Here is an 11,275-nt window from a genome sequence, read left to right as displayed (position 1 = left end):
TATCATTAGGCACATCTAGCAGACCATTATGAGGCTTGAGATCAATGTGAGTGATTTTATTTAGGTATAAGAATTTAATTCCGTTCAGTATACCAATTATCAATATAAACCCTTACTTTAAACTATAGGAAAATCTCATACAATCTCCTATCAAGGAGTCATCTAGAGAACATCCATCTATCATCTGTATCCGAAGATGGTTTGTCTATGTTTATGTGCTCCTTTTCTAGCAGAAATTCCATTTCATTTTCCATCCATATTTGGTTTCAGGGGATCTATGTTATGTTTCCTTTATAGCTAAATATTTACTTGTGCAATGCATCCTTCCCCACTTTGATGGAACTCTTGGCAAAAACTTTTGATATAAATTATCTAATAAACTGTGACGTTTGTAAAAATTTGTGTAGGTACTCATTCCTGCACAAAGGAGAGACCTCCAAGCTTCTCTAGAATTGTTCTCCTCTTTGCAATCCCATTCATTTAAATTGTATTGTGAGACTTGCTATTTGGTCTTGCTTAAACAACTGACTCTACTTGTGGGTCCACTGCTACCATAAACTGCTTCATCATTTGCTTCACCCAATCCATCAAACACTGGATCGTTAGTTGATAAGGCTATTTGTTGGTCACCAATCTATCTGCGTTTTCATCCATAATACCATATATTCCATGAATTTCATTTAAATCGACTATTACTGTATGCCCACTATGAGGTCTATGTTATTCATCTCGCCAACTCCATCCCCAATTGCCATGTAAAAATACATGTCGATAAAACTGAATGCCACCAGTAAAGATCACAAAGGACATAAAAATTGGGAGAATCCAATTGTTTACCTATACCTACTAGCTCCTCCAACTCCTGCAATGTACTGGTATAGACCTTGTGGGTAGTGAGTTCTCTTGCATTGGTATCTGACAAAAAGTTGACATCCAACATTATCCGTCGACCACGACAATTTTGTGGTTGAACAAATTCAAAGGGTACGAAATGGGTCCTCTTCTTTGAAGCATATGACAGACCAATCAAATTTTAATTACGCAACGCAAGGATGTAGAACATGCTAGAAACCCAACTGAAATACCATCCTATTGCTTTCACAAGTCAATTAAGCTTAATTTTATTTGCTTCCCAATATTTCTAAACCTACTTACATGAGACCCATCTCCCACACTAATACATTTGAGGATATAGAAGCACAATTTCATTATTTTTATATTATTCCTTTTTTTAATCTTTCACTCTTCATTTTGTGTGCTCTCTCACCTTACAGTTTCCATTTTGCAGTTGTCTTGTGAAGAGAATAGGAACATTCTTTACAATTTTAAGATTTTTTAAATAATAAGAAAAGATTCAAAAAAATTTCTTCTATCTTGAGTCTTTTAGAAAGAAGAATAATTTAAATTATCATGACCACAAAGTCCTTTATTTCTTAAAATTGTACAGAATTTATCATATTTTTTATGTTTTGTTATTTTGAACTATGAAATTCCTTTTAAACAGTTCAAGATATATATTTTTTACATTATTGATATCAAATTTTCATAATTTATACTATTGATCATTGTTATTTCTGGATTAAATTGTGTAAGATTTTTTTTATCAACATATTCAGTCACACTCTATGATCCATTGTTAGAAAGCTAAAGAATTCAGAAAAGATGAAGAAGATTCATCAAGAAGATTTTTGCATTCAATTTTAACTTTCATAGGAGATAGCCAATATTATTGAGGATTCAATTGGTGAACAACTTAACCAAATTCAATAACATCAAATATCCAAATTATCCAAATATTGGGAATCTTAAGTTGATTTATGATTAATCTCAGAGAAGTACATTAACTTGTAGTTAAGAGGGTGTTTAGGTATTCACAAGGTACTTTTAAGTATTTTCTATGTTTTCATGGTTATCATATTAGACCTATACACTCAATTAGTATTCATGGATGTGTGGAGTTAGATTGGACAAGTGCCATGGACAACAAACTATTCACTTGTGGATGTATTTTCATGATTTTTGGTGTTGCTATTAGTTGGATGAGCAAGTGGTAGGGTGTAGTCACATTGGCCACTACAGAAGTAGAGTACATGGTAGCTATTAATGCTTGTAAGAAATCCATTTTGATTAAAAAGATTTCTAATAGTGGTTTTGATCTAGGAGATATTATTATTTATTGTGATAATCAAAGTTTTATTTTCTTAGCAATGAATTCTACTTCCCATGATAAAACAAAGTATATTGATATACAATTTCATTTTGTTTGTTATAATGTAGAAGATGGAAAGGTGAAGTTGGAGAAAGTTGACACTTTGATGAATATTGTAGATGCATTAACAAAGATAAGGAGCACAAATAAATTTATATGGCGTTCTAGTTCTATGAGATTTGGGGCCTTGAGGAGTTTATTGAACTAGACTCTTGATAGGTCTTTGCAAGTGAGAGAATGTTCTCAAGATTAGGGTGTCTCAACCCTTGATTCCTAGCATTAATTAATTGATATATATATATATATATATATATATATATATATATATATATATATATGTACGTATTGATTTGTATTAATTTATATCAAACTTCCTAAGCTACTATTTTGTTGCCGAAAACATTCCAAGTTCTTGTTGTAGTGTGACAAATCTTGAAGAGAATAAGCTCTATAATTGTATTGTAATTTATTTATTACTAAATAATACATTGAGTTGCATGTTTGGAGTGTGGGTCTTTTTGCAATGCTTTAAATGTTTGTATTAATTTGTAAGTGCATTTTTCTTTTTTGTTGCAATAGTTAAAGGTTTTAAAATAATTTTTGCATCTCTCTCCTGATTAGAATGGTGTAGGAAGCTATTTATGTGCACCTAACTTCCTTTTAATTATAGCAATGTTCATAGTTTAACATAATAGTTTATAAAGTAATCTATATGTCACATTACTATGCAAAAATAAATAAGATAAAAGATTTGTTTTAATTTTTTATTCTTTATGTTGTTATAATAGAGGTTATATTTATTTATACGATAGTTTATACATGGAGGCTTCACTTAGTGAACCTGAGTTATAGCACGTGCATTCATGGAATACTAAAGAATCCCCCCATTTTAGAAAAATATTGCCCTAAACTCCTTTTTTGTCACCCCCTCCCAATACACAACCCGAATCAAAAGGCCTCCTATTTTCACCAAATATTGTATTTTTTCATAGTTGAAATTAAAAACCTCCTATACTCACCAATAGGCAATATATTGCACCCTATTTTTTGGGATATTAAACCCCCCAATATGTATGCACGTGATATAATATTGCCTAGCCAGTGAAGCCCCCATGAATTTATAATGAATAAAATAGTGCCTAAATTTCTAACCCATACTTGAATAATTTCCATTACATTAAATAAGATTTGCAATGTAACTTGGAACTATAGTCAATTCATAGATTTTAACATCTTAAACACAAAAATATTTCAATTATACTTCAAAATACGTATTATCTTTAAAAAAAATAATTTACAAGTATCAATTAGATCAAGTTCAAACTCATCTTACAATATAATTGAGAAGTGTAACTAAATGACATTTCTATCGAATGTCTACCCTACAAAGTATACCTTAAAAATACATCATCTTAAAAGAGAACTCCCAAATTTCATTTAGACTAGATCCAATGAACAATTATAATCAATAATAGAAACAAAATAAAGAGAACGACCTCTAAACAAAATGCACCCCATCATTCAAAAGAAATCATTAAGGGATGATTGCATTGCCATAAAGAAACAACCATGCTTTAAGGGACGGTAACACTTACTTTCCTTATCAATCTAACAAAAAAGTCGACATCCAACATTACCGCCGACCACGGCAATTTTGTGGTTGAACAAATTTAAAGGGTACGAAATGGGTCCTCTTCTTTGAAGCATATGACAGACCAATCCTAGAATATGCTACAAATCCAACTGAAATACCAATCCTTTCGCTTTCACAAGTCAATTAAGCTCAATTTCATTTGCTGCCCAAAAGCTCTCAATCTACGTACATGAAACCCATCTCCCTCACTCACTATATATTTCTAGATGAAGAACAACCATTTCATTATTTTGTATTCCTTGCTTTGTTTAATCTTTCACTCTTCATTTTGTGTACTCTCTCGCCTTACATTTTCCACTTTGCAGTTGTCTTGTGCTTTCAATCTTGTGAAGAGAATAGAATCATTCTTATAAGTTTTCTTCAAGTGGCCAACTTTAATGATCATGTTCTTTGTCTTAGCAATCTTTACAGTTGTGGGAGTGTATCTACTCTTGAGACTATGGCATCATTCACTATTCTTTTCACGAAAAAGATTGCCACCAGGTTCCATGGGATGGCCCTTAATTGGAGAAACATTCCACTTTTACTCTGAGAATCCAAACACCTTTTTCGCTGATAAACAGAGGAGGTGCTCATCTCTTCTTTCATTTTCTTTTTTTGGTTTTGTATGCTTATTTTGATTCACTTGCGTTATATCTGTATGGGTTTTCTCTATCATTGTCAAATCTTTTAGTTCATATCTTTATATATTTTATTATCTATATTATTTTTTCTTACTATTTCAGATCATACTTAATGATTCAATCTTGTTCAAGATTTTGCTTCTGGATTTGATTATGTATGTTTTTTGTTGCCAACATTTTGAATCAAACTCTATGATCTGTCATCATTTCTATTCTTTAGCTATCTACCCTGATGATAGATCATAGAATTGGATTCCAAACATTTGCAACAAAAAAACATACGTAATCAAATCTAGAAATAAAATCTTAATCATTATGAACTGTGAAAACCTCATGAATTTAATTCATCTTATTATTATCTCATTTAATTATTAAATATTATTTTTTCTCATTATTTTTACCATACTAAATGATTCATCTTGTTATCTCATCTTCGAAAAAATAATTGAGGAATATAGCAAAGTAAACTAATTACTAAAATTAAGAGGACTAGAAAATTACACAAAGTTTCTCAAAGAGATTTCGTGGACATTTACTGACCATGTTTTGAAATAGCGGAAAAAAAAGCAACTGTTGACTTAGTGATATAAGATTGCCACAATCTATTGAATTTTTTGTAGTAGATTTCCGGATAAGATCGTGTGCGAGTTTTTAGATCAATGTTTCTCTAAAAACTCACACAAGATCTTATCCAGAAATCTACTACAAGAAACTATTGATTTGATAATTCACCTGTCCATTTTTTAATAACTTATAATAGTCTGTAAAACTAACCATAATATATATGGCTAATCATCTCTATCAACTGTAAACTAAATCTTGAAGTTGTTTGATAGGTATTGCATAGTGACGAATAGAAAGCTCTAGATTCAACATGATTGTTCCGCTCCTTATTCACGAATAGTAGTAGTCAAGCTAGAAAGGAATATTAACAGTTATATTGAAAATTTATTAAGTAAAATTGTATAGAGTTTCTTTAGGATTCGAGATTACGCTATATGATCTGTAAGGAAAAAATTGTATTTGTTTTGTTTACATAATGGTCCATAAAATTTATCATCAAATTAAGATTGGAATTGTTTTATTTTTAAAGTTAAAAATAATATTATTGAAGTAATAAAAATAGATTAAAATTATAATTTCAAGAATTTTTAAATAATAAGAATCATTACTGTAATATGAAAATTTCAAAAAGATTTTCTATATCTTGGATCTTATAAATATGAATAATTTAAATTATCATGGCTATTTAACAAATTTGTGCAGATTTACCATATTTTTAGATGTTGTTTTGAACTATGAAAGCCCTTTTATACATATGAAATATGATAAAAAAAACATTATACAGTTTAAGATATATTCTTTTTATATTATTGATATCAAGTTTTCATAATTCATATTGTTGTTTTTGAATTAGATTGTGTAAGAGTAGAAGATTTTTTTTCAACATATTTAATCATACTTTCTGATCCATTATCAAAATGATAAAAAACTATAGAATTCAAAAAATGATGAAGAAGATCCATCTAGAAGATTTTTGCATTCAATATCAACTTTCATAGTAGCTAGCCAATGATATTGAAGATTCAACTGATGAACAACTTAACATAATTCAGTAACAGCAATTTTTATTTTGTTAAATCAGCAATTCAGCAGATGAACTTGTTGTCTTTTGGGGTGAATAGCTATGTAAATGTCATTTTGGTTTTGCAATTGATGGAAACTTGTAATGACTGTAGGTATGGTGATATATTCAAAACATATTTTCTACGATGCCCTTGCATTATGATTGCAAGCCCAGAAGCTTGCAAATTTGTACTGGTCAACAACTCCCAAATTTTTAAGCCCACATATCCTCCGAGCAAGGAGCGATTGCTGGGCCAGAATGCGTTATTTTTCCATGAGGGAGAATACCATGCACGCGTCAGAAAATTGGTTCAGTCTGCTATTGGTCCCAGTTCTATCCGCACCGTTGTTCCCCACATTCACCACATAGCCCTCAATATCTTGAAGACATGCGAAGGCCGCACCATAATTACCTTTTACGAGATGAAAAAGGTGAGTTGTATAATTTTTATTATCAATGTTTCAGATCAAATTATCATAGTGAATAGATTGGATGTCTGATAAAATTGACGATAGCTGTTAGTGGTAGACTTGAAGTTAGAAGATTTAGTTTTTCAAACTATTAGTCTCTAAAAAATTACCATTTTATTTCAATTACTTTATGCACTCAACTTAAATTTCTTGTGCTGCCTGGCAACGGCCAACATTCCATTTCTTTATATACATATATATATAGCATAATCCTTCAATTATTACAGAAAAATATGGTGCATCTAACATAGATTTGTGAATTGGGCAGTATGCATTTGATGTGGGAATTCGCTTCATATTCGGTCAGTTGGATGAAACATATAAGAAAGAGCTCATCGAATACTACAATATTCTGGAGATGGGTTACAATTCAATGCCTCTCAATCTCTTTGGGACTCGTTTCAATAAATCTATCAAGGCATCTATTCACTTTTCCCTTCTTTGTAAGATGCTTAGGGTGTGTTGATTTTGTGTTTTAACTTGTTGGCTCTCAATTCCAGGCGAGGAAGAAGCTCAGTGAGATAATGAGAAAAATTATGGCTGAAAGACGAGCCAATAATGTGGCACACAAGGATCTGTTGGAGTCATTAATGGCGTTCAGAGAAGAAACAGGAGAGGGTCTGAGCGAGGAGCAGATAACTGACAATGTCATTGGCGTGCTCTTTGCAGCTCACCATACAACGGCTACTGTTTTGACATGGTTTATCAAATTCCTCACAGAATATCCTGCGCTTCTAGAGGCTGTCACGGTTTGTGAGCTTAAAATATGTACTTTATGGAACATTTGTTGAGCAACAGTTCGTATGAATCAGTTAGGTTTCAAACATATAGAACTATTAATAGAACTACTAATTTGTGGGTGGAGTGGTTTATCAATTGAACTACTTTTCTTCTTTGTCTAGTCAATTGTTAGTTCAACACCCTCTTAAGTTCAACACCTTCTTAAGTCATATTACAGGTGCTTGGGATTCTAGTCTAGGTTTTATGTCATACGTTGAACTACTATTCAAATAAATCAGGCAGGATTCAAATTTAAGATCATCTATTTATTATTGGAGCGCTTTTTCCAACTGAATTATTAATATCTCTTTGATCAGTTCAATGTTTGATACCAACACGTGTTTAATACCACATGTTAAACTACAACCCATACAGATCAGTTAGGACTTGAATCTAAGAACATATATTTTCTGTTGGAATGCTCTAACAGCTAAGCTATTGATGCCTTTTTAATCAGCCCATCACCCTGCATATGACTTATATCCAACAACCATTGTTTTCAACTGCTAGTCATCATAATAGTTTTGGAATATACACTCTAACATAAACAAGTGGTTGAGTGAATTGTTAGTGAGTGTAGAATGAGGTGTCCAGTTTGTTGTCATCAGTTCAGTTTGTTGTCAATTCATTATCAATAATCTTTAATTTGCTGTCCATCAAATACAGTTAAGTGTCATATTATTTAATATAAATATAAGATCTTGTTGAAGTATTTCATAATTATAAGAATATATCTGTCAATGAATAAAGGATTAAGCATCAATTCGTTGTTCAGTTTCATTCTGTTTCAATCTTCAATTGATAATGATTGAAATTAATATTATCAGATTTCCACAATACATGAGACTAATGCTGATTGAGATTTCTTTTTTGTCCTTTCCAACTCCTCGCACCTCTCCTCTCTCACCCTTTTCTCTTTTTTTCAATCAATTTGAGTCTGCAACAATGATTATTTCTCATCTCTTTAAGCCCTCTAACATTTAAATGATAGATCATGTAGTATGATCTGAAACAATATATTGATGTTAAAAACTTACATAATCAAATTAAAAAACAAACAACAGTAATAATTCAAAATGTTTGTAAAAAAAACATATAATTTATTATTGCATCAGTATTTCACACACACTTTTGACCTACCTTAGGAAGACAAGAATTTACTTTCTGCTTTTGCCAAAGCTGCAGGATATTTCATGTCAAACTAACTTGAATGCATGCCTTGCAGGCAGAGCAAGAAAACATTCAACGAAACAAGGAAAACAAGCATTCCTTGATACTTGCAGATACCGAGAAAATGCCACTTACAACCAGGGTCTGTATAGCTTAGCAGAATATTATAACTTTGCCATAATCAAGCCTTAAGATTCAATATTACTAATATTTCACTGTCAATCTGGATGAATCTTTCCAGGTGCTTCAAGAGACTATGAGAATAGCATCAGTGATATCCTTTACATTCAGGGAAGCTGTTGAAGATGTTGAGTACAAAGGTGGGGGTTAAATATCTGAAAACTATTTTATTTTCCCAATGAATTCAACAGAGTTCTAATCTATTTGCAAAGGCTGATGAGGGTTCTTTTCTCATTGATTTACCTACAAGGCAGGTTTCATCATTCCCAAGGGATGGAAGGTAATGCCACTGTTCAGAAACATCCATCACAATCCAGAATGGTTTCCAGATCCTTACAGATTTGATCCTTCCAGATTTAAGGTTTGTTCATGTTGGACATCTTGAAGGATTTATTTAATGATTAAATGTTTAGATTATTATTTATAAAATAATCTTATACATAATTTATAAAAATATAGATATAAAATTACATTCTAAGTATAAAAAGATAGAAACGAATATTAGACAATTTATGCTTTTAATAACATCATTTATTAATGAAAAAGTAGTCTTCATTGCAATCAACATCACATTTGTATAATACATTCGACCAAGACTTTTGAATATCCAATCAACTTGATTTGATTTGTATTGCAGGTTCCTCCAAAACCTAACACTTTCATACCTTTTGGGAATGGAATCCATTCTTGCCCGGGAAATCAACTGGCACACACAGAGATCCTGATACTAATGCATCATATCACAACCAAGTACAGGTATATAACCATACCCATGGATAATTTATCATACTATCTTGTGCATTTCAAGTTGGTGTCTATAAATCTAATAAAGGGCACGAATTTTTTTCTCAGATCTACTATTAGATACATTTTGTTTCTTCCATGGGTGAATTCTCCTTTCTCTGAGCTAAAAAGCTTTGAAACTGATATTAGTTATTTCTGGTTTTTATAAACAGGTGGGAAGTAATGGGTACTCAGGATGGAATTGAATATGATCCCTTCCCCATTCCAAACCAGGGATTTCCTATAAGGGTGACCCCAAAAGCAATAGCAGACTCTGGTCCAAGCCAAAGCAATCGATTCAGAGTTGAGGAGGGAGGATCCCTGGCTAAGTAGAGCACTTTCTAGAAGATGGACAATCATTTGCAGATCCGTACGTGATAACGTGGAGGACTAGAATTTTATTGTATATTGTACGAAATACAGACAACCATAAGCTAACCAAGCTCATGATATCTGATATATATCACATCTTAGAGATGTGCTAAGTATTGTATCTAAGAAATTAATGTCATCCAAGCTAACTTTTAGAAGAATAAAACTAAAAATATTTACAGAATTATTATTTTTGATCTAGAAATTTATGCATGTATAAGAGAAAGTTTGAAGTTGATGTGGACTATTAAGTCATCATTCAATCAACTTGTTTTATATTAAATATCTAAGGTCACATCTTTTATGATTTTATATGATTTTGGGGGTGGCAAATGTTTATGAGGAGTTTGAGAATTAAGTATTAAATTTTAGTTATTCATCACAATCTAAAATGTTGTAAGAATTTATTTTTTATAATAGATTTTGTATTTAAGTGAGTAAATATTGATGTGAGTTGGTATTTGAAGGAAATTTTTTCTTGCATCAACAAATTTATTTAGAAAAATTTCACAATGATATATAATGTATTGGGTGCCATCTTTATAAAGTTGATTGGTGTTCAATATTTTGAAGAAAGACATCTAAGAAATATTTTTCTTATCAATTTTCAATTCTACCATCACTAGAATAGTAACAAGACATTCATAAATGCTTATTCATAGAAATAATTTGACAAAAAGCATGCTTAAAATTGATCTTGACAAACTTTTCTATTAATAATACTTTTAGAGGAAATGTGTGGAAAACAACCATACTAAAAGAAGCTTGAGACACAATCATTATGTATAACATAGAAATGTTTTGAGAAAACACATGCTTTGAACATGGACAATCTAAGAATGACTAAATTGTTATTTGAGCATCTCTTGATATCTTCATAATTTTTAATAGTCTACCAAAGTCATTTGAGTATTTTGAGACTACAATTGTATTGATTGAAAAATTAACAACCTTGGAAGTCAATGATTTGAAGGGCCTACTATTTCAACATAAACAATATTCTTAATAGAAATGATGAAGGTGAATCCAAAAATATTTTTCTTTATAAAGTTTGAGGGAAAGAAGCCTCAATGGGAAAATCATGTTGTGGTGGATAGTGATGACTAGAAAAAAGGAAGGGTTTGTTATTATTCTAACTATCTTTGTCGTAAAGAGAAATATAATCAAAATATATATATATCCACCAATAATAGTAAAAAGAACTATTGTTTCTACTGTTGTTTCTAATAAATTTGATTGTTTAACTAAAGCATTGTAGATGGTGCCACCTAGAGTATAAGCAACCTCCACAATTATTGATGTCAAGGCTTTTACACTATTGATATTTTTTTGTATTATGAAAAAAAAATCTTTTTTTTTTAATAAAACTTTATAGATAAAAGACTCAAAATTTGAAGGTTTTAAGTA

General features: G+C 31.0%; 1 protein-coding gene across 1 annotated transcript; it reads left to right on the top strand.

Moving 5' to 3' along the window:
• Positions 1-4,158: 4,158 nt before the first annotated feature.
• On the top strand, positions 4,159-9,934 carry LOC131032303 (abscisic acid 8'-hydroxylase CYP707A2). The gene is made up of 9 exons (XM_057963243.2): positions 4,159-4,431; positions 6,226-6,544; positions 6,852-7,001; positions 7,084-7,332; positions 8,589-8,675; positions 8,775-8,853; positions 8,968-9,074; positions 9,351-9,469; positions 9,670-9,934. The coding sequence occupies exons 1-9, from the start codon at positions 4,241-4,243 to the stop codon at positions 9,827-9,829; spliced, it is 1,461 nt and encodes a 486-aa protein (XP_057819226.2). The 5' UTR covers positions 4,159-4,240; the 3' UTR covers positions 9,830-9,934.
• The last annotated feature ends 1,341 nt before the right edge of the window (positions 9,935-11,275 follow it).

The sequence above is a fragment of the Cryptomeria japonica genome, chromosome 8 (assembly GCF_030272615.1).
Source record: "Cryptomeria japonica chromosome 8, Sugi_1.0, whole genome shotgun sequence".
NCBI classification, from domain to species: domain Eukaryota; kingdom Viridiplantae; phylum Streptophyta; class Pinopsida; order Cupressales; family Cupressaceae; genus Cryptomeria; species Cryptomeria japonica.
The sequence above is the reverse complement of the archived record's forward strand: the minus strand, read 5'-3'. Positions and strand labels throughout refer to the sequence as shown.

Excerpts from the sequence above, each read along its gene's own strand:
- LOC131032303 (XM_057963243.2), top strand. The coding sequence starts at position 4,241 with ATGATCATGTTCTTTGTCTTAGCAATCTTTACAGTTGTGGGAGTGTAT. Across the intron at positions 4,432-6,225 it reads TTCGCTGATAAACAGAGGAG|GTATGGTGATATATTCAAAA; the intron begins GTGCTCATCTCT and ends TAATGACTGTAG. Across the intron at positions 9,470-9,669 it reads CATATCACAACCAAGTACAG|GTGGGAAGTAATGGGTACTC; the intron begins GTATATAACCAT and ends TTTTATAAACAG.